Here is a 24088-nt window from a genome sequence, read left to right on the forward strand (position 1 = left end):
TCTAATAAAGCATGACAGATGTTCGAATTCACCTCCCGATGGGGGCGATACAAATGCTCTTGTATCAGTAACACAAACACCTGGAAGTCACTCAAATATCTGGTTATTCAGAGGTGACCTCGTGCAGAGCAGCAACAGAAGTGCAGTGAGGAGCTGCAGCTCTGCGCTGAGGGTGGTCAAAATCCCACCAACACTGCGTCTCCTCTTCATCAGAGGCATCAGGGCCACAGTTATCCTCCTCTTCAGGACTCAGACTGGGCACTCACATGGGGTGGAAGAGCAGCGTGCAGTCCTCCTTCTCTCTTACAGGGCCCTTTGGCAAGGCACCGCCAGTCCTCAGATAACAGGTGACGATTTTCTGGTCCAGGCGCAGCTGGCGGGGGATGCTGTCAAACGGCTTCGGGTCCAAATCCAGGATGGAGGCTGAATAGGAGAAAGCAGGAGGTCTGAAGTCCCTGAGCTGCCTCTGACTGGAAAGACTGGAGGAGACAAGGAGGAGGAGGATTAGAAACACAAAGACAAGCTGATGGCACCACCTGCTGGACTCTCTAATACACAGTAGTGTTGATCTTTCTCAGTATTTTATTTTCACATCTGTAAATCAAAGGACAAACCTGTGAAGGAGCTTCCTACTCCAGACCTCTCTGTGCTGAAAACTCAACGATGTATTCAAGAGTCAATTTTCTTTTTTTTGTTCATTACTAAATGAACAGTCTAATTAAAGCTGTCATTGACTATTATTCATAGATAAAGTACTACAACTAAACCCTGATGTGAATCTGTGCACATGAACATCCTCAAGTAAACAGAGCCATCAGCGATTCTTATAAAAGACACTTTATGCATTCCTAGTGCCAACAAATGCACAACATTTCCTCCAGCTGTTTGTTGTTGTTTTTTTTTTTTGTTTTTTTTAAATCTTTTCACATGTTTAACATGTTTTCAAACTCACTGATGAGGAAACTCTCAATCCTAGCGTCACTGTTTCACCTACAGAAAAGATTTTTCTACTTGCACAGCTGAATTCTCACTTTTCATTGTCCTCTTCCTCCTCACTGCTGGGCACCAGGGCGACCATGATGGAGCAGTCCTTGGCTGTCATGGCCACACGGTACTGGTGCACCTACAATAGAAACACAGCAGGTAGAGCTGTTAGAATATCGTTATGTAGGCAGGACTTTTGTCAAGTCAGGTAACACAGATTCACCGTCTCCAATGAAAGTGAAACTAATCACACAAAAGTAGGAACTCAATCCCCAGCATCCAGTTTTGTGCTGGTAAAAACTTCACAGCTGAATCGCTGTCGTGTCTCAGTAACCACATTCATGTGATGACACGCTTTATGAAACTTAACGACTAAAACCAGGGACACGCCCGCTACATTCATTATTTGTTTCGGTTATTTTATCTCTAAAGTCTAGTTCATACTCCAATATTACAATAACGAATATTTAAAACTAAACTGTGGGAAAAACTATAGTGAACGTGGTGTTGGCATGCACGTCTCCTCATTTCACTCAGCAAACATGTAGGTAAGTGTATTTCCATACTGTCATTTATCATGACATTTTTGCAGTGCTCTGGTGGGAGAAGCCAGAGACAATGATAGTGATGGTACTCTGCACTGAGTGATTAATGGAGCTGTAATGCAGTGTCACTTTGCACATGCACAGGAGGAGGTTTGGAAGCAAAGCTGACATTACTGAGACAACTTCTACTTCCAAAAGGTCAAAACAACACCTTGAGTACACAGAACGACTTGCTTCAGACACCTTTGAGCTCAGAGTCGTCGCAGATACATCTGCCTGATTTTTCCTCTCACCGTGCAAAGACATGCGTGACTGTATATCAGTGGTCCCGTCTCCGCCTGATAGTCTGGCAAGATTAGGTTGTATATCACGTTTCTGCTCTCTGGTCCTTTCTACTTCTGTGTTTCATTTTCAGTAAAGCATTTTGGTGGCTGTTGTTGTTTTAATGTGAAACTGATGCAAACAGTGCACCAACACTCGTCTCCAGGGCTCTGACCTTTGCAACAGCGTACTCCACAGAGCCGTCGTCCTCTGCCGGACATTTCTGCAGCTTCTCCAAGAACGCTTCATTGTACGGTCCTTCTATCTGAAGACGAGTCCTGGCATAAACAGGAAGTGATGTAAGAGACAAGGCAACCAAAGTTTATATTTCCCAGTTTAAATTTTGCTTCAATAACAGGGGGTTACCTCTCTTTGGGAAAGTCCTGCAGGTGTTGCTCCACCTGGCGGTAAAGAGGATAAAGTCCTTCGATGTCCAATGTGTCCAACATTTGCGTCTGAAGGATCCTGAACAAAACACTGTCGGTGGGTAAACCTCGAGAACCTGGAAACACAGACGTGTTCAAAGGAAGGTCACAGTCTGTTCTCATCAGGTCTAATATCAGGGTTTATAAAATTTTAAGTCGCAGCATTAAAAGAAAAAAAAAAAAAGCGAGTCAGGTTTTTCTGTTTTGCACATTTACATAATCACATTCAGATGTTTGTGCCGAGAAAACAATCACTGCTTTCAGTCCAAAGGTTTCTGAAGGAGGCCGTCACAGCTGCACAATCTTGTAACACCGTATTACACCAGCTGTAATACTAAAAGTGCCAGTAATTTAATTTTGTTATTTTTGATAAACAGTTGAACTGATATCAAAATGACTAATGACTAATCCTCGGAGTGTAGCTAAATTAAAACAGAACAGGCTGCACTGCTAGCAAGGCCACAAAATAAAATAAAAATCAGGCATGTGATTAACACGGGAATGGTGGGACTGCTCCAGCTCTGTGGATGAAAACTTTAAAAAAAAACTAGTGCTGATAATGTTGGACTACTTAAGATCAGTGAACCCGTCTGCACCCCAAAAGAAAAGAAAGGTCCTGACCATGGCGAATCCTCTCTTTGTTGAAGATGCTCGCCTCACAGAAACTCCGCCCCTCCGCTTGTCTGTCCGCCACCACACCGCCATCTCCTCCTCCACTGCTCAGCAGGGCATTCACCAGGACCTGCAGACAACGGGTGGGGGGGGTCAGCATTTTAAAATCTCGAGGATGGGATTTATAAACTGTGTGTACTGTACATTAAAAAGAAAAATGCTCATACACAATAAATCTCCATACTGCTGAAAAATAAAGTTCGTTTTTTTAAGGCACACACACAACAGCACACCCTTTTAAATTAAATCCTCCTTTAAAAGGTAAAAAGTTTCAGTTCTGTTCATGCTGAACTTTATGAATTCCTGCATACTATCCTGTTAGTCTGTATGTAATGAATAGTCCCAGTGTAAGACTGCAGCAGATTTATTCAGGTGTGCCTTTACCTGAATGAAGTCGTTCAGGACTGCTTTGCAGGTCACGTGACAGTTCATTCGATTGTTTGCGTGTAGGAAGTAAGGTCTGAGATGATGCAGCAGAGAGTTCATGTCCGGCGATTCGTCGCTGCCTTCCTTACTGCTGTAAATACACTGACCGCCCTGAAAAAACACACACACACTTTACTGTGGCTGCTTAAGTGACCTCAGATGACACAGACCTGATACTGAGTGTCCGGTTTTCTTTATTTCAGACATTTTGAGGATGAGTTCATGAAAACACGAGGCCAAAGTTTTAACCAGCGATGCTTGTGGTGCATTTAGAAGTTGGATTAGATCAAACTCTTTTTCTGTTACTGCATTTTGAGCCTTTTCCAATGACTTCACCTCCATCACACAATTGTTCTTAGAGAGGCGTGCCCTCAGCTTACATTTCCTGTTCGTTCACAGTGAAGAGCTCCAGGTTTCTTTCACCTTTTGATCTATTGATCTCTCACAGTGAAAGAGTAAACACGCTCATCACAGCCAGCATAAATATTTAGAAAACAGGATATTATTTATGTTGAAATAGTTCCACGGTGAAATTCCTAGAAGTAAAAACAAGGCCGCATAAAAACAAAGACTTCAAGTTAAACATGTAAGAGTGTGACTGAACTCACCTTGAATACTTTGAAGTTGTTCTGAGGTTCTTCTATCAGGTGTTTGATGGCAAAATGCATTCTCTGTCTGTTCCTAAAACAAACAAAACAACAACAACACAGAAATAGAAGCTTTATTCTCAAGAGCTGATCTGCAGTACGGAAAATAAACGTCTGCATGTTAGGAAGACGCTGAGGTGTTGGGGTTGGGTTAGCTCAAGTCGGTTCACTATTCCATTTAATTAATAAAAACACACTTGCTCTCTCACGTTATCCATAGTCACACCCACACATAGAACAATCAGAGAAGTGTAGCCACAGTTATAAATGTTCAAAAACATTCGTCTTCCAGCAGCAGACATTTTTTCTGTGAAGTGAATCAGTGACCTTTTGTTTGCTGTTTTCGAGTAGGACCTTGTTTTAAAACCAGCCTCTTTAGTGTCAAAGAGACACTAGGAGACCTTCCCAAAGTCTGACCTGCACAGTGGTGCTGGTTACCACGATAAACATCTGTGAACCAAGTAAGTAAACTGAGCTTACTCTGCAATAACTTATCAGTAATATGGCCATTTAAGTTTCTTATTAACAAACTGCATGAATTAGTGCAACTTATAGTTTAGGTGTATGAGCAGAATTCAGGTGAGGGGGCACAACAACATTATTGGGCGACCTGATAGAGGCAAGTGTGGGCACCTACATAAAAGCAGAGGTTTCATCACTTTCCTGGTCTGGAGCATTCAGGCTCCTGTTACAATCCACAATCTTCCAGGAGTGGATATCCCAGCAAAGTCACCGTAAGGTCAGAGTGTGCAGAACACCCAAGAGCTAATCTCAGACTCCACAGGCCTCGCTTAGCACGCTAAATGTTGAAGTTCACAACTGCACAAGTAGAAAAAGATTCAACAAGTCAGCCTGTTTGGAGGCCTCTCAGGGAAGAAGCAGCTTCTCCCTTATTTACAACTTTTTCACTACAATTAATTATTTTTTTTTGTCCCCGACAAGTAATGATGATTTTAATCACAAAAAAATGACTCAATTACTGTTAATGTCGCTTGTTGTTCAAGCAATTCAGTTTAACATTTCTTTATCTTTATTTGTTTTTTTACTGCACAACAAATTAGGAGGTTACTCCCATGGTTTTAGCTTTTTTACCCTCCCATACCCACATTAAGGAAAATCAGCAGGTTTGGCGTCAGGTCAGAGATGTAGAAAAATGTGAGAGGAAAACCACGTGTACTCTTAAATGTCAGGCCCATGTGTGTGACTAATGTTTAGACACTTCATCACACAGTAAACAGATCAACACAAGGAATTTTCCATCCAAAGCCATCATCGTGCAAAGCCGGCATCATCAGCTGTCACGGGCCCACATTTCAACTCATCAAAATATCAGCCCATGTGTTCACCCTTCACTTCATAGCACACGAATTTCTGATAAAGGGCCTGATAAAGTCTTCGTAGCTGTGGCCAGATGTTTTCCATCCATCACGTCAGGAATATTAAACAAAGTGGGGACGGGAGCATCCAATCAGGAGTGCCACAGTGTTATTCAGCCGCCCTTTCACACAGCTGCTCCAGACCACAACATGAGCGGCACAGATAACACACTTCAACAAACACCTCACAAACAGGACTGGCTGCACAGTGAATGCATTATTCCACTTCAACTGTGAGATAACCAAAGTATTTTTCCTTCACTTTGTGTTACTGCAATGTTTGAAGAAAACATTTCATGAATGGTAAATGACACTAAAGGCAGCTGTGTCTTAAACACTGCAGAGTCTCACCCTGAGAACAGGTCGAGTGGACAGTAAAAACTGCGTCTCTTCCACTTCCCGTTGGCCACCTGCAGACACAGAAGAGTGGAGAAATGTCAAACGGAGAGAAGCAACACAGAAACAGCAAACATCTGTTAGGTGCGGGTTTTCATGGGGCTAGACTAAATCTAGTCCTAAACTTTTGATGAGATCAACCTTCAGATTTTTATTAACATGTGTTTTAAAAGTTAGTGAGCGGTTTTGTTCTCGTTTTTTTTTTTGCCGTTTTGTCATTTGAAGGATGGTGGTCTTTGTAAATTTGTTCTGAAGTGTGCAATATGAACTGCCACCGTTCTTTGTTCTGCCGGTTCCGTTTCTCTTCTAAGACGGCGTGATTGACACTCCTGCTTTAAAAACAGGTCTCTCGTCATTTAGCAATTTAGAGCAGAGACTCATTTCAAGAATCTAATGATCCAGAAAGGCCCAACTTTGGGAGAGAGGATGGGACCTGGGATAGATAAAATTCCTTCTCGTCTTGTAGACCGGAGGTAAAAGGAAGCAGTTAACCGTTACAAAGACTGTGACGGGTCGTACAACTGTAAAAGAGCATGAATACATCATGTCAGTGCTGAGTGGCAACATTCAGCGATCATCTTGTTTTCTTCAGTATCTTGCTGGCTGCTGGTAACCACTGAGGGGAGGGACGGACTTAATTTCTATTGTTTGCCTTTTAGAAAGATGTAGACTACCAGAAACCCGTTCCCCAGCACCTCATGGCACTTCCTGTATCCATGTGCTTCAGTAGTAACACTTTGAAAGTGATATGGGGTAGCTTGGAATAACGGGCCTTTGTAAGTGAACAACAGACTGATTGACCGCCAAACAAAGAACAGAATACAAAATCATTAGTCACAAGTGAGAAACAGGACTGAAATCTTCATAATCAATAACTGACCCCAAAGAGAAAACTGAACAGTTTTATAGAGCTTAAAAGGACCGAGTTACTCTATACTTCAAAGTGAGCTCGCATTTTAATTCTAAGAAAACTAAAAATCTATTTTAAAACTTGCTTTTCTCAGTATCTGTAGACCTCAGTGTGTGCTACCTTTATCTATATGCTATCACTCTATGCTGAAACAGAACACAGGTTTCTTGCACAGCATGACCCACTTCAAAAATGCTCAGGGGGGAAAATAAACTGATCAGGTGAAAACCTCCAGCAGCACTTCAGAGGATGCAGAAAACCTTTAATGGCTGAGTGACGCATTTCAGCTTGTGAGCTGCAATTACAGGTGCTGCTGGAGTTTTGACCTCTTCAGAGCGGAGACACGTGTGGCCGACTGTGGCTGCAGTAGACACTGTCCATTTTTAAAACACTCCGTTTCAGTTCAGCTCTTCGTAGGTTATAACTTTGTCTTCTCTGCAGTTGCCTGACAGACCGACAGCAGCACAAGTAACAGTGACCCACAGACTGTTTGGACAGGATATTCTGTACACTTCCTCCATCGACAACAAGCACCATCTGCAATCCTCTTCCCCAGCTCGAGCTCAAAACAAGCATTAGACTTTAGGTGTGCCCATCCAGGCCACGATCAATCAGGGCTTTTGTGCATCTGAACAGCAGAAGATAACAGACCTTTATTTGGAGCAGCTTTCATTCTTTACTCCCTCTGTTTGATCATGTGATCATCTAACAAAGGCTCACATTTTCAGTTTTGTTTTTTAAACAAGTTACTGCCTTCAGCTGATTACTTCACTGCAGCTACAGACACAAATCAGATGGATGAAAAAGGTCGTTTGAGGATCTGCACACAGTCGCTTTATTTATAAGTGGAGCCACGCACACACATGAAAATACTACACACACTGTTCTGAAGGCATCAAAGCTTCACTTATCCAACGGGAAGTTTGACAAAACATGACATGAACAAGTTAACTGAACACAAAAAAACCTGCTCAGGCAGGTTTACCTTTTTAGGATGAGCTACCTGAGCGTTCGGCTCACAGGAATTACTTATACATACAATCATCTCATAGAGCTGATCGATTTTGGCAATGATCACAATTATTTAAAACAATAAGTCAGGGTGCAGTATTTTTTTGTTTTATTTCCTGACTCCCTGACTTCACGTAAACTCAGGCTGAGCTAACCTGATACTCACACAGATCCAGCCCACTTTAGTTTTTTTAAACTGAATACTGGTTTTCATTTAAGGAAATAGGACATCCAACTTTGTGCAGTCAGTAAGTTTTTTTAGGGACTTGAATTTAATGCTGTCTGAACCAGAGACAGAGAGGAGAAATAACAGCAACACAACATTTTCTGTTTTACAAACCCAGAGTCGCCTGTACCAGCAGCTACAACCATATGTGCACTTTTATATGCAACACACATACATGTTATAGTTTGTGCTGTTGTTTGACACTTTCTGTGCAATAGTGTACGGCTGCTGATGCACTTGCACCCTCATTAGTTATTCTTTTATAACAATTATCCTCCAGTATTTTAAAATGTCTTATCATTTTAAATGTTTTTCAGTGTCACACCCATTATGAGGTTAGCATAGCTGCAATTTCATTGTGTTTGCATGATGGGAGGAAAAGTCCTGAGTCTACAACACTGACTCATTATGGAGTGAAGAGCCTCGTGGGCTGTAATAAAGAACGACAGGCTGAGGTGGACAAAACACGGTAATGTTTAGTAAAGAGAGCATTAGATTCTTATACTTCTGATTTCAGCCCATAAACATCCAATATGCCTGATTTCCCATCATGCTGTTCTGTAGCTGTGCTGTGTCTTTGTACTTACTTTGTAGTGTTGGTGCATGCAGTAGCGACACACTTTGGTCTTGATGTCTTTGCTGACATGTTTGGGGGATGGCAGGAAACCGCATTTAGGCTGAAAACAAAACATCAGCTGAGTGAGACACACACACACTCATACTCACCCTCATGTGACTTTAGTCCGATCACTGTGTGTGTGACAATGGTGTAGGTCCTGGCCACGAGATTTCTATCTCTATGGCTGAACATCACTTTTATTACTGAGCTTCAAGTGAAATTAACAACAAGCCAAATCTAATTAAGTTTATTATTTTCAGGAAGAAATATCTGGAGGGGCATTAGTTACAACAATGAATGTGAGTTACTTAACAAAAGTCTGTGTGTTGCCCTGTTATTCCTGGACGTGTAATAAACAAAATATCTAAAAAAATTTCAATACAAGTTTCAATAACAATCCAGGATTTTCTTTTGCAGTAAAGGACAAAAAGTCTTTGATGTGTGACCTTTATTGTTTGAAGGAAAACCCCTGACCATGTACAAAGGGACAAAGTTGGCTTAGACTACCACAAGTGTGTGTGTGTTTACCTTGATCTCGATGCAGAGTGGGGGAGTGTGTGTTGGCTGGTGGAGGGCTGGAGACGTCAGGTTGGGCAGACAGAGCGCACACCCACTGTAGATGTCCATCACCTTATCACAGCGCCACGCTGACGCACACAGAAAGACAGAGTGTTTGTTTAATCTGACTGCAGCTCATTGTGCCGTTACAGAACTATCACAAGTCGAAACAAGCGATAAACATTTCAGTCTCACCTGGACGTTGATGTTGGACTTTGATTGATAACTGCCGCACAAACTCGAGAGGCAGTTTAACCACTTCCTGTATGGAAAATAAAGCATCTGTTAAGCTGCTGCTACATCTATGTAAAGCACCGCTAACTCCAGGCAGCGTGCTTATCTTAAGTTCATCATGGAAGCGATAGCATGCAGAGCAGGCTGGTGTCACAAAGTCAATGTCGAACATTTACATAAACACCCTAATAAAAATCCTTCCTATAATACACAACCGAAGAATCATACAAAACACTGCTTTAACACGTTTTAATAACCATCACATGTGAGGTACGGCATGAATTTGGACACTACTATAAATGTAAGAAGGACAAATTCCGCTTTTACATGTAAAGTTAAGCATCATCTGACCAGGGAATGATGCTCATGTGGTATAAGCCCTCCAGACTTCAACACTGACTCATTGTTTTTCGGAATATCTGATTTATGATGCAGCTCAGAATAGATCAAACTGGTGAAACAGTCCACTTAAAAATAAATAAAGCAACCTTAGGCATCGTTTCTGTTTGGAAAATTGTTATCTCATGATTTCTGAATGTTCTGATAGTCTTGTCTTTAGGAGTCACAGTTGCTTTAGCAAAGATATGTCATTGCTATAAATGAGACATCTACTTCTTTACAGTGTTGCATTACTTTATATTTAGGAAGTATTAAAGGCCACTAATAACTGAAATTGCCGCTCTCATGAATGCCTAAAGTGACTTCACAAACACAGATGCGAGCCGTGCTTTGGTCTCTCTTCTGAACAAAAGATGGATCAAGTCTCATTAATTAGTAATGTCTCCACAAGTGTAAAATGGTAATCACTAGGGCTGCTCAATAAATGGAATTTTAATCACGATTACGATCTGGGCTTTCAACGATCATTAAAAATGACTGAGCCGATTATTAGCCCCTCCCTCGTGCTTTACTCTCGCGCTCCTCCGGCAAATCGAGCGCACCTCTCTGCATTTCAAACACGTGTCACAACAATTAAGAGGACCCGAGGGAAGCTCGGAAAGCTAAGCAGAAGTTATTTGGAGAGGAGAGTGACTGCCGTTGGTTGAAAAGAGAGGTTTAAAAAAAAAAAAACAAAAAAAAAAAAACTTCAGTGGTGTGGAAACATTATGGGTTTGCGGAGTCAGACGTGGATCAAGTAGACACAGTGTGTAAACTTTGCTACGGTGTAGTAGCTGCACCACAGAGCAACACTGCAAAGTTCACTAAACATAGATGTTTACATTTTTCATTTATTTCTTATATTGCAAACATTTGCACTGTTATCAATATTTGCACACTATTTTATATTATTTTTTAAAGTCATTATTCAATACATTGTTATTATTAACCCTTTAAAGCCGGTCAGAGCAGCACGCTCCGTTTTGTATAACTATTTTTAAATCCCTGTAGAACCGGAACCAGGTAAGCTGGTGCAATAATTTTTTGCATATGAAACCGGAGGAGTTGTACTTACATCTTATGACATCAGCTTGTCCTCGGTCACGGTTTCCTTCCACATAAAGCTTTGCAAAAATTGCATAAAAAGCGCTTGCAGGAACAAAAACATAATATTCCAGAAACAGGCTTTGCCGATCCATCAGCTGTTCATAACACTTCCCACAGTGAAACAGACGTCAGTGCAAACTATCGCATGCCCGCCATTTCCTGCCCGAAACCGGAAGTGATGTCATTTTCGCGGAAAATGTAGTTTTTTACTTGTAGGCCTTAAAAGCCTATACTGGTGTTTTTATAAGTCATGTTTGACTTTTCTGAATAGTTGCTGGGATGCTTAGAACTCAAATTGCACTGCTGGAAATATTTTATTTTGATGCACATGCTGTTTTCTTTGCAAATTTGCATCATAGGATTGTTTTTTTGTTTTTCCTGCAGTGTATATAAAAATTGCTGTATCTCCAAAATAAAACTATGAAGACACTCAAAATAAATTTCCTGTTGCTGTAAACTATTTTTTGCAACTTTTTTTGTATTTAAAGTTTTGAGGGATAAACCTCTTAAATTTCTCCAAGTAGAAATATATGTAAAAAAAAAAAAAAAAAACGATTTTCAATTTTTTTGTAGTTTATTGCACTTTTTTTTACAATTAATGTAATTACTATGGACTTAATGAATACATATCATTAAAATATGGGCTATAACAGTTGTATTGATGTATAGCAACTTGAAATGCTCCCACAAGTGGCACTACAACATGTAAAAAAATAATATAAGCTCTGGCGGACTTGGTTCTATGGTAGGTCTTAAAGGGTTAAATAAATATCGTCAAATAATCGAGATCTCAATTTCAGTGAAAATAATCGCGATTATCATTTTTGCCATAATCGAGCAGCCCTAGTAATCACTACAACATATCACCCGACACCCGCAGCACACTCCAAACATCTCAAGATAAATAATTCTGGTAGAGCACCTGACACGGGTCTAGGGATGGTCATGATTTTCAAAGAGTCATTCAGGAATAACAATGCATTCACATTTTCATTAACACACTCCAATTTACAAACACGGGCAAGCAAACCAGTGCTATAACTTATAGGATATATATAATGAATCACAAGAGCCTGGATCACAGAGGGGATGCTCGAACATTGAGCCAGCAGATGAAGACAAGCGGCAGCACAGCCATACTGGATGTTCTCCTCTACAGTTTATTACAACAAGTAAAAGGAAAAAGGCAACATATTTTAAACGAGGACATCCACTGATCCTGAAACCCTCTGTGATCCAGGTCCTTCGCCATCCTCAGTGATGCAAAGCTAAATCAGTCCAGTGTTCCTGAAAGTAAAAGACTTGACCCCATCTTACCCCGCTGTGGATAAACTTCTCCCCAAGCAGGCTGCTCATCACGTTGGAGCTAAAGTCAACAATGTTCTGGATCTGCCTGTAAGCCTGCTCTGCTGTCTGGGGGACAAACACACACAAAGACAGGCAGGTAAACACACACACAAACCAGCAGGTAATATCATGTTAGTTAAAGCCAAATTTTAACAGCAAAGGAGAGATATTTAATCGCTTCTCGAGTGTCACAGAATCAGATATGATTATAATGAATCTGTTAGTCAAACAGATGTGCTGCTGTTCAGTGATGTATTTTCCTCCAACTTGCACAAACAGCCGGGAAGTGTGAGCTTTGGAGGATTAAAGGTAGAACTCTCTACAAAACCAGCCACACCCATGATAAACACTGACTGAAGGTACAGCATGAAATGGAGAAGTCTGTGCAGAAAAATCATCTGCCAACAGGAACAGGATGCAAGATTTAAAAGAAAAGAAATTTTGTTAAATTACCAGCTGGTTAATCAGCTTTGAGCTCATGCATATGAAAGAGGAAGTTTCTAAAATAAACCAAGTCTGTGATTAAAAAAAGAAAAATAAATTAACTCCAGAACCAGCAGTAATGTGAAACCTGAACTCCACCAACCAGTACTGGAATCTCTGGGATTTTAACACCCATATACCTACATGTTTTCATACAGTTTTTTTTTTCCTAAAAGCTAAATGGTTCAGTTAGCAGAAAACCACCATACTAAAAAATAAATGCATGAACTAGTTTTTCAGAATTGTGGTAAATCGGGAAGTGTTATCCAGGTTGTGGTGAGCAAGGGGTGGATCTAACTGTGACAGGGCACGCTCATATGGTAGCACCTTAAAAAATGAACACCCTTCTGTTTATTAACAAGACTTAAAGCTGACATATGAGTTAAAGGAATGCAAGCTTAAGCTGCTTGCACCATTTGTTTTACTTTTTGAACCCTATTTAACGTCTGTGGTATGACTCATGACTTAGACGTTGGAAACAGTCAGTCCTGACATTCTATCTGATGGAATGAAATAAATTTGAATTTTGGGCGTGGGTGTGGGGCCACACTTTGGTTTGCATTTGAATCTTCAATCTGACAAAGATGTAAACAACTACAATCTCCATGTAAATGAAGGCTGTGAGGCAGACTTCAGTCAGCCAACAGGTGCGAACAGCCTCATTTACTCTGTCCATCAGCTGGCAGCTCATGACCAGCTTCGTGAGCTGACATAAAAAAAATAAATAAATAAATAAAAAAATAAAAAAAAACAGACACTGGTTAGTTTGATATTTTTCAGACAAGAACCCCAAGAAAAGCAGAAAATGTGAAATACTATTTCTACTTAAAAAAAAAACAAAAAAAAAAAAACAACTTGAGGTGAACTGTTCACCGCATGCGGTTTAAGTAGAGCTGAGTCAAGTTAAGCCCGATGTGCAAAAAGCCGTGTTGATAACAGTAAACTGTTTTCATTGCTTCAGGTTGTAAATTCTCTGACAGCAGATATAACATACTAAGTGCTTACACCAGTGTGCCAATCAGTGCTGAACTCCTTAAACTGAAGACAACAGACCCAAATTTCATCCATTGCCCTCCCTCAAATCAGTTTCAGGAATTAACAAAGGTCAGAATTATCAGCAGTAGATTGTGATCCATGCCAACTTTTTTTATATATTGATTTCCCCAGAAATGGCTGCACTGATCCATCATCAACTCAATGGTGGGAGGGGGAAGGGGGGTATTTCTGTCTGCTAGTTTGACATTACACTGGAGATTCATGCGACAGTGTTTGCAGAGACGCTTGTTTGTCTCCAATTATTTTCCACTTGGTGTTTGCGCTCGTCAGTGAAAAATGAGACTGTTGCAAAGAAGACATGACGAAGACTCAAGGAGATGCTGATGAGACATTTTACACATACAAACCAGACTGAACAAGTTAGTACAGCTTTAAAGGGCATGCATAAAGTCAAGAACCAGTAGATTGTTAGTAGAGCTGGGTGATAGAACGATAACGATATGTATCGCGATATAACTTTTACTCGATAGAAAAATTAAACTATCGCGATAGACCTCGCCGCTCTTGTCCTCTTTAAAAAAAAGAAAAAAAGAAAAAAAAAAAAGAACAGCCAATCCAAATTACGTAGCGCAGAGCCGAACCAATCACAGCCGCAGCGTCACGTCACGTGACTTGTTACATACAGCACAAGTGCCAAGCCGCACATGTGTATTTGTTTGGGAAGCAGCCAGCCACCGTACCGCCCGGGTAATGGAGGAAATGAGTGCGCCGACTAGAAAAATCAACCGAGCGTGACCGAAGAGAAAACATGATGGTTCCAATGCCGGAGAGATTGTCGATACGGAAGAGCCATAGAAGTTCCGTAGTGTGAAGGTATTTCGGCTATTTCAAGTCTGACAAAAAACAGAGTAGCATGCACTGTAAATGTGCCGAAAGCAAGTCTGGAAATACAATAAACTGGTGCATGCGCTACGTCCACACGTACCCGGGTATTTTTGAAAACGCAGATTTTTCTATGCGTTTGCACCTTTCGTCCACATGTAAACGGTGTTTTTGGTCACTGAAAACGAAGATTTTTGAAAACTCCGTTTTTGCATTTACGTTTGGACTAGAAAAACAGAGAAAACGCAGCGTCAAAGGTGTGCACATTTTTTGACGTCACACTGTGCGCCAAGTTATTGTTTCGGTGAAATGAATTTCTACAATACTGTTACTGTTAATTCTACTCTCTGCAGTGTTTAAATGCTTACATATACACACAGTTACTGTCCCTCCATACATACGACCCCAGCTTTGTTTACTTTTTCCCACCGAGGCTTCTAGACTTCTGATTGGCCAACATTTCTGCACGGTTAGGAATCTAGCTCCACCTGCTGCTTTGGCATGTTCATAGCAGCGTTTTCCTTCATTTCTCCCTTTATGTGTGGACGGGATTTTTTTTTTTTTTTTTTTTTTTTAAACGAAAACGGAAAATCTCCGTTTTCAAAAATACCCGTGTACGTGTGGACGTAGCCTCAGTCTCTGACTGGAAGCGCTAATTCGTCATTCGGCTTTTGTCAGACTAAAGTAACTGTTAAAACTGTTTGAAAAGCTAAGCTATACAACAAGGAGAGATTGAGAATTTCCTTTTAGTTCTCAGTTTATTTGATATTGACAAAAGTTAGTCAGTTTTGTCTGTTCTTCTGTAAAACAAACTAAGATTTATTTTTAGAATTAATATTTTGTTTCTAAGTGGAATTGACAATTTAGTCTGTTTCGTTTGTTCTATTTTGAAACTTAAACGCTTTAGCGGCTGCCTTTTGTGTAGTTTGCAATATTTGCCTTTATTTATCTGAAAAAGTCTCATGTTCCTTAAGTACATCTACCCTGTTGAACTTATTATGGGAAATAAATATTTAAATAAAAACAAGCTGCTGATTATTTCACATTTTACTTGTGAGCAACGGCACATTTAAATTTTACAAATATAGTTATTTGGCTTATATCGTGATAGATATCGTTATCGCCTGAAATGAAAAAAAACATATCGTGATATGAAAAAATCTTATATCGCCCAGCTCTAATTGTTAGGATTTAACAACATTTTAGCTGTTGCACTAACATAAATGCACTTATGTTCAATAGTTAGAGACTAAATAAATCCCTCACTGTATGCAACGGAAGCTCGGTGAAAGGTATAGCCTACATTCTTTCTCTTAATGCAAGGGGAAGGAAATAAACTCAACAGTGTGCATGTTTCTCTGGCTCTCAAAAGTGTAGGCTCAGGCCCTCCACCCCTTCAGCGAACAGACTCATTACCTGTGGAGGGTTTTCAGAGTCCTCTGCTGGATACTTGAGTAGGCGCAGAACTCTGGGATGCTGCAAAAGACATCAAAAGCATCAATTAAGCTCATTTTTGGAAAGAAGACAAAAAAAAGGACACATCTGGACACACATCTGAAATACTGAACCCAGTCAGTGCAAGTCACAAGTGTCCTTAAGAACATCAAGTCCAGAGTGTGTTTGGGAACAAAACACACGAGTGGTATAATTAATGCTAAAGACTGCAGTAGGCATCCAAATATCTGCATCGGAGTGCAAGTTCAGACTTGTGTTACTGTGCACAAAAACATTCAAACACTCAGTCAGTGAAGCCCATTCACACGCCTTAGCACGCTGACAGAAAACACAGAGACTTTAGTTCTGATCGTCAACATGCTCACAAAAAAAAAAAAAGTTACAGAGCAGACAATGCATTTTACTGCACTGTGAATGTTGTACAAACTAAATAATAATAAAAACAATATATAAAATAATCAACATTTATTGTTTATTATTAATTAAATATTATATTTTAATTCAATAACCAGGGTCAATTTTTTTTTCAAGTTAAATGTCCACAGATGCAATGTTATTAAGACTTTTCACACGTTGTAACACCGCCCTGAACATTTTCTAGAAATTGCCCACGACACCCACATGTTCACTCCCTGCACACTCTACCCACACGTTACCAGCGCTTAAACCACATAGAGCCTTTTCAGTAGTGTAAATGCACCTGCTGTGTGCTACACGTGGGAAAGAAATTAATAAAAGCAACTGGCCTCGTAGGTCACGTGTAAAAAAAACATCTAATGTTAGAACTGCTTTGAATAAAAGGATGTAGCTTTGCATGTAAAGCCTGCTTCTTTTATCTAACTCCTTTGAAGCCACGCTAATAAGTCTGAGCTCTTTGTTTTCCAAACACATTCCCAGAACAGTTTGTGAAACGATCATAACTTAATTTACTCAGTTGTGTTAGCGGAGAGAAATTTCCCACCCTTACTTAGATGTAGTGATTTTGGGCCCATTTTCCATTTTTAGAGAGTTAAATAAAGCAGAATTATATTTAGAGGGGAGCAGGACTTGGATGTGTGGATCATTGGGGCGCTTACACCACAGTCAAAGGACAGGGGACAATCGTGGCTCAAGAGTTAGGAGTTCGCCTTGTAATCGGAAGGTTGCCGGTTCGAACCCCGGCTTGGACATTCTCGGTCGTTGTGCAAGACACTTAACCCGTTGCCTACTGGTCAGTGTTCGGCAGCCTCGCCTCTGTCAGTGTGAAGGGGTGGATGACTGAATGTGTAAAGCGCTTGGGGACTAGTAAAGCGCTATATAAATATAGGCCATTTACACATATGCACACTTCATTATTAATTCACTATCACTGATTTACATGGGCCCTTTTCAGTTCAGTTTTCTTAGTTCCAACAATGACGCATGCTCGACACACACACAAAAATATTTTATCTCAAAAACTCATGAAAAGCACATCCTATTACAGATTACTTTAATTTTTTATATTTCATTTGACTTCTTGTTTTCAGTTTAGTTTTAGTTAGTTTCCAGAGTGGGTTTCCTCCTTTCAGTTTACTTTTTATCAGTTTGTGTGTTAGTTGAGGTAAACATCAGCACAGCTTGACAATAATACTGAACAACAGCAGTTCCCTCACAGTCTTATAGATCAAAACTCCATACGTCAATGTCCATCACAGCCTCATCAGGCAAGCTGTGATTTTAACAGACTAAAAGAAATTTAAAAAAAAGACTAAAACTACGTAGATTTCTGCTTTTATTTTGAGTTAAGTAGTTTTCCACTTCAGTCAGGTTTGGTCCAAACTTTGACTGGGTCTGCAGCACCTTGACATTTTATTTATTTATTTATTTATTTTTAAAGATATGGTCATATGTAATTGATTCATTTATCTTCAGCACATGGCTTCTTCTAAGCAGTAAGGGTGTGCTTAGTTTTTCAGTCCTGTTAAAACTTGTCCACATGACTGAAAATGCCAAGAACAAATCCAGCTGGTTTTGTTTGGTCCCATACTGTCATTACAGAAACTAGGAGTCCTGTGTCTGTGAGGTTTATAATTCAGATCACTTAATACTCTTTGCAGAAGATCAGGCAAATCCAAAGTGTGTCTGCCTCTTACCAATATAAGCAAACGGGTATGCTGTGTCATTCCTGCCCAAGTACATTTTACTCACTCATGCTCAATGGCGGGCCATCATGCAAGAAAAGAGCATGATGAAAACTCTTGAGATATACATCTGTGCCACTACAGGCAACAATCTTTTTTTTTTTATTATCATCACTGTAATCTAATTAATGACTGGGACTGACTGATGGTAGTTTGGGATATGCAAATTGTAAAATCTTATTTCCCAAAGGTTCGCTACAGCAGATGAGCTAGCACAGTTTTTATACCAGATGCACTTCTTATATAACCTTCTCATTTTTCCGAGCTCAGGAACGGCACTAGGAGTGGACTAGCTTGTGGCTCGCTAAGGCTAGGTTTCTGTCCTCCAGGTCACGAAGAAAAGGGTTTTTGCATATTAGGTGAATCTGTTAACCACTATGCCACAGACCAATTTTAAAAATTACAACCAGCTAATGTTTTACCATTTTGTTTTGTTTTTTTTTTCTTATCTTCTTTGAAAAAATATAACAACTTTTCACTCATCATGGCAATATATTTGAGTATTCAACATAAAAATGATGTGACGATCGATAGATAGATCGATAGATGCCACAGTTCAAAATAACAAGGTCTATGTAGATAAAAGTGCACAAAAAGCTGTGAATAATAACTGTTATCCCTTATAGGGTCATGTCAGGCACAGAGCTCTAGCTGTGAACACAGAAGCCCCACCATCCTGTTTCTCCACCCTTCTGTTTGTGTGGGGTAGCCAATAAGAGTAAAGGGAGAGGAGCTAAAACAACTATTTTGAGACAGTGCATGAACTGAGAGTCTGCGCCAAGGCCCCCACTGAAGATAAAATAAGGACCGTTTTAAACTGTGAATCGTGCAAAACTGCTCTAGCAGAGCCCAAGTATTAAAATATTACATGATGGATATATATTGTTTAACTTCTTTGATCTGACAAGTATTTAAATTCCTGGATCAACCAAAAACAGGCACCTTCATGTGGTTTTGGTATAAAAGTTTAAAAAAATATTTCTCAGATTTTATCCATATGACTTAGGGCTGTTCGATATAACGATATATATCGGATGACAATATAAAAACATCTATCGTTTCATTTTACGCTATGGTTTGCTTCGTGGTGTCGCAAAATAAACTGTTTACGGCAATATTTTTCATCGTTTTGATGGTCACTGTAGTGGCTATATTAATTTCTTAAAGTTCTCTCTTTCTCTTATATTTTATATAACCACACTATGGAGGGACAAGCGCCTGTTTTTATGTGTTGTGGTTAGCAACAACACCATCGCGTATCCGTTTTTTTTATGTTCCACATAAACCTTTCACAATAAAGCTCAAGATCCTGTTGAGACTTTTCAAAATAAACGGAATCACGTGAAAGAGCAGATTATTTACGGATGAGAATTTAAAAAAAAAAAAAAAAAAAAAAGAGCTGCCAGGTGCTAAAAAAATAAACCTTCGACTCAAACGTTAGAACAGGCTTTTCCCCGCAGCAAGCCTAATAAATACTCACAAAAGAAAACGGCGGCCGTTACAACTTCTGTCTAAAAATGTATAGTTTCATGCATCTGTTAAAACACTGGAGTCCAGCTACATGAAGCGCAGCTGGAAACACTTCCCGCAAGACAAGCTGCCCGAGATTCACAGAATTTACAGAAAATGTTACATTTTTGTGATTTATATCGTTATCAGGACGATAGAATTGGGATATGGGATATGAGATTTTGGTCATATAGCACAGCCCTAATATGACTCATTTCTGTCTATTGCTATTTCTCTTTAAGCAACTCTCTGTGGAATTACCATTTGGTGACACTTGACTGTAGGAATGCAAAACGCATCATGTGGAAAGCATATTTATGCGGTGAACATCTCTAATTTAGATTTATCTTTCAAATTTGTTTGAGCCCACATCCATCCTATTACTTAATGCTTATCCAACAGAGGGTCACAGGAGGGCTGAAGCCCATCCCATCTGTCACAGGGCGAGAGGCAACAAACACAAGCATATCTTTGGATTGTAGGAGGAACTAGACCGAGAAGAGGAAACACATACATGAAAATGAAAACATGCAAAGGCCCCAGCTGCCCTGGAGATTCAAACCAGGAAACTTAATACTATGAGACAACAACCACTGTACCCAACCTGTTTCAACCAACATCTCTGGCAAAATGGGGTATAAACAGAAATCAAAGGTAATATCTAAAAATTGAGAATAAAACCAGCATTTCCCTCTTTAAATTAAAAGATATGTCTGAGAAATATTGCATATTTATTTCTATACATCTAATAATGATCTACTATACATCTAATTTACACCCACCAAAGGAAAATCATCAGAACTACGATAACATCTACAGATATTTAAATTAATACTTCTGGTTAAATGCCACAAAATGTTCACTTGAACGTTTTGCTTGTTTTACATACGAAGTGCCAAACAAAGCTTCAGTTTAGAACTTTTAATTTCTTCATTGAGTTTAAAGAATCTGTAATGGTGGGGGAAAAGTCACTGGATTTCATAAGGTGGAGCACCCAGCGCCAGCTAGGGCTGCTCAATAAATCGAATTTTAATCACGATTACGATCTGGGCTTTCAACGATCATTAAAAATGACTGAGCTGATTATTAGCCCCTCCCTCGTGCTTTACTCTCGCGCTGCTCCGTGTGGCAAATCGAGCGCACCTCTCTGCGTTTCGAACACGTGTCACAACAATTAAGAGGACCCGAGGGAAGCTCGGAAAGCTAAGCAGAAGTTATTTGGGGAGGAGAGTGACTGCCTTTGGTTGAAAAGAGAGGTAAAAAAAAAAACTTCAGTGGTGTGGAAACATTATGGGTTCACGGAGTCAGACGTGGATCAAGTAGACACAGTGTGTAAACTTTTCTACGGTGTAGTAGCTGCACCACAGAGCAACACTGCAAAGTTCACTAAACATAGATGTTTACATTTTTCATTTATTTCTTATATTGCAAACATTTGCACTGTTATCAATATTTGCACACTATTTTATATTATTTTTTAAAGTCATTATTCAATACATTGTTATTATTAACCCTTTAAAGCCGGTCAGAGCAGCACGCTCCGTTTTGTATAACCATTTTTAAATCCCTGTAGAACTGGAACCGCATAAGCTAGCGCAATAAAAAAATTTTGCATATGAAACCAGAGGAGTTGTACTTACATCTCATGCCATCAGCTTGTCCTAGGTCACGGTTTCCTTCCACATCTAGCTTTGCAAAAATTGCATAAAAAGCGCTTGCAGGAACAAAAACATTTTCCAGAAACAGGCTTTGCCGATCCGATCAGCTGTTTGTAACACTTCCCACAGTGAAACAGACTTCCGCCATTTTCGCAGAAAATGTAGTTTTTTACTTGTAGGCCTTAAAAGCCTATACTGGTGTTTTTATAAGTCATGTTTGACTTTTCTGAATAGTTTCTGGGATGCTTAGAACTCGAATTGCACTGCTGGAAACATTTTATTTTGATGCACGTGCTGTTTTCTTTGCAAATTTGCATCATAGGATTGTTTTTTTGTTTTTCCTGCAGTATATAAAAATTGCTGTATCTCCAAAATAAAACTATGAAGACACTCAAAAAAAATTTCCTGTTGTTGTAAACTATTTTTTGCAACTTTTTTGTATTTAAAGTTTTGAGGGATAAACCTCTTAAATTTCTTCAAGTAGAAATATATATATAAAAAACAAAAACGATTTCCAATTTTTTTGTAGTTTATTGCATTTTTTTTGCAATTAATGTAGTTACTATGGACTTAATGCATACATATCATTAAAATATGGGCTATAACAGTTGTATTGATGTATAGCAACTTGAAATGCTCCCACAAATGGCACTACAACATGTAAAAAAATAATATAAGCTCTGGCGGACTTGGTTCTATGGTAGGTCTTAAAGGGTTAAATAAATATCGTCAAATAATCGAGATCTCAATTTCAGTGAAAATAACCGTGATTATCATTTTTGCCATAATTGAGCAGCCCTAGCGCCAGCTTAGGCATTACACACAGGCCTCAGGGGTCTGGGGCAATAAACTCACTGTGCCCCCTCAGCTGTCTGTGCCAACACATTTATCAGCTAATTTACTATACTAAATTTAACATTAATTTATATACTTTGGTACTGAATAACTTAAACACCCATATCCCCAATAAATTAATAATTAAACTGAGCTCACACTGTATTATGTTTGCAGTCGTTTAGTGCTTCTGGAGCCATCGTGCCACACAGCATGACTGAGGAGAACTTTGGGAAGTTCTCATGTCTCTTTGAAGCTGAAAATAGTTTCTGCAGCTAGTTTAAAGCTAAAAAGTTGCAAAACAAATGGAAAAGTGTTGAGGATACTGTGTGCTCACAGTTGTGAATTCATTGATCTAATAATGCACCTGGAGAAAATGTTTCTCTTGTCTGCTTTTATTATTTATGTTTTTATTAACTGTATTATACGTATATAATTTCAATACATTTTTGCAGGGTGAATAGCAAAGTTACTTGAGCCCAGTGGCCTCCTGTCAAAGTTGGTTGCCCGTTTAGCTAATATAATGTACAGTCGATCCTACCCAACCGTAAATTTGCAAAACAAAAACCTGAACAACAAGTGCCAACGGTTTTATTAGGAAGCCCTCAATGTAAATGTTTTGTCTAGGAGGTTACAACATCCTCGATCTGATTCATGCTTACAAGATTTCACAGATTGCTCAACGGCAACACGATCAGGTCAGTGCCTTCAAGGAGACTTCTCCGGGGAGGGGGGCACGTCAGTGAACGCTCCACTCTGTCCAGGTGAGTAAAGACGGCTTAACCTGTGTGGAAGTGACCTGAGCAGACACTGCGTCGGGCAGCAATCCAGAAAAGTATCTCTCTTCTCTGCGTATCTCTCCTTCCAGCTGCTGGAAGGAAAGATGGGAGAGATGCTAACGGCTAAATTAGCTCCCGAGCACCCCGAGGATTTTACATTTTAACTACAATCGCCAATCAGTCAACCACACAGTGTCCGGGCATTCTTCTATACGTAGTTTGTAAGCATTAGCCTCGCTGCTGTTTGACAGTTTTTCACTGACTGCCTGAACAACTAGCTGGTGCTAGCTAGCAAGCCGGCTCAGCTAGCAAACACAGGCTAACGATGTACCGAAAATAAACAAAATCCTACAAGGTGACATTTCGCCTGCCCTTATCATTTTTCTCCAAACAAACTTTCTGGTAGAAACAATCCCGACCCGAGGCACATTTTGCCCACGAAAAGCACGAGGCGAAAAGGCTTTAGTAGAACCCGAAGCTAGTCTAGTGTTGTGCTAGCTGACTCACCTGTACGTGTGAGACCACCAGGCTCTTGTTTCCTTCTCCGTGGTACTTCCAGTCGTTTTCGTCCATTTTGTCCAGTTCCATTACACCAGAGACCAGCAAGTGCGCTCCCGTCAACGGCCAGAAAGTGACACACAACGACACGGCAACATACAAGAACTGTAGATCCACTACTGACTGCAAGCAGTAATTTAAGGAGACTACAACACAACCGACGGACTACCCTTGCTGCTGCCCGGCCCCGGCGACTTTGTCACCGCCCACATTACCACTTCCGGTCTGACTTCAAAATAAAACTCCTGATAAGAGTCAAACGCAATAATGACCGAGGAACTGATGAATGAAGAAAATGACAAAATGACAGATAAAGGAGGACGGATGGAGGACAGTTGGTGAATAAGGAAGTACAGAGGATTAGTAAAGGAGGAAGAGGATGACAACAGTTGATCCAAGTAACCATATCTGTGGTGGTATGGAGATGTCTGAAAGAGTGGGCAGTGGAGTTTTTGACCAGTGTTTAACACAGTATTAGAGAGTAAGACGGTGCCTGTGGAATAGAGGAGTATACTGGTCTTCAAATATACTCTCTTTGTTTTATAAAGTTTTCCTAAAGCAAAAAAAAAAAGTTGAGTTACATGCTTTTA

General features: G+C 39.9%; 1 protein-coding gene across 1 annotated transcript; it reads right to left on the bottom strand.

Annotated features, from left to right (window-relative positions):
* Nucleotides 1-43: 43 nt before the first annotated feature.
* On the bottom strand, nucleotides 44-23725 carry ippk (inositol 1,3,4,5,6-pentakisphosphate 2-kinase). Its single transcript, XM_026167222.2, has 14 exons — nucleotides 23448-23725; nucleotides 15960-16019; nucleotides 12153-12248; nucleotides 9312-9378; nucleotides 9087-9205; nucleotides 8527-8616; nucleotides 5748-5806; nucleotides 3982-4054; nucleotides 3332-3484; nucleotides 2897-3017; nucleotides 2217-2352; nucleotides 2026-2128; nucleotides 1032-1123; nucleotides 44-479 (listed from the first exon to the last, which is right to left on the bottom strand). The coding sequence occupies exons 1-14, from the start codon at nucleotides 23526-23528 to the stop codon at nucleotides 263-265; spliced, it is 1467 nt and encodes a 488-aa protein (XP_026023007.2). The 5' UTR covers nucleotides 23529-23725; the 3' UTR covers nucleotides 44-262.
* Nucleotides 23726-24088: the final 363 nt, after the last annotated feature.

This window comes from Astatotilapia calliptera, chromosome 5, assembly GCF_964374335.1.
Source record: "Astatotilapia calliptera chromosome 5, fAstCal68.1, whole genome shotgun sequence".
NCBI lineage: Eukaryota > Metazoa > Chordata > Actinopteri > Cichliformes > Cichlidae > Astatotilapia > Astatotilapia calliptera.

What these genes read in the sequence shown, in the direction of transcription:
- ippk (XM_026167222.2), bottom strand. Translation starts at nt 23,528, where the DNA reads ATGGAACTGGACAAAATGGACGAAAACGACTGGAAGTACCACGGAGAA. An exon ending in AGAAGTTTATCCACAGCGGG is followed by an intron (nt 9,379 to 12,152) that starts GTAAGATGGGGT and finishes TTTTCCATACAG; the next exon opens with GAAGTGGTTAAACTGCCTCT. An exon ending in CCACTCGACCTGTTCTCAGG is followed by an intron (nt 4,055 to 5,747) that starts GTGAGACTCTGC and finishes TGTTTGTTTTAG; the next exon opens with GAACAGACAGAGAATGCATT.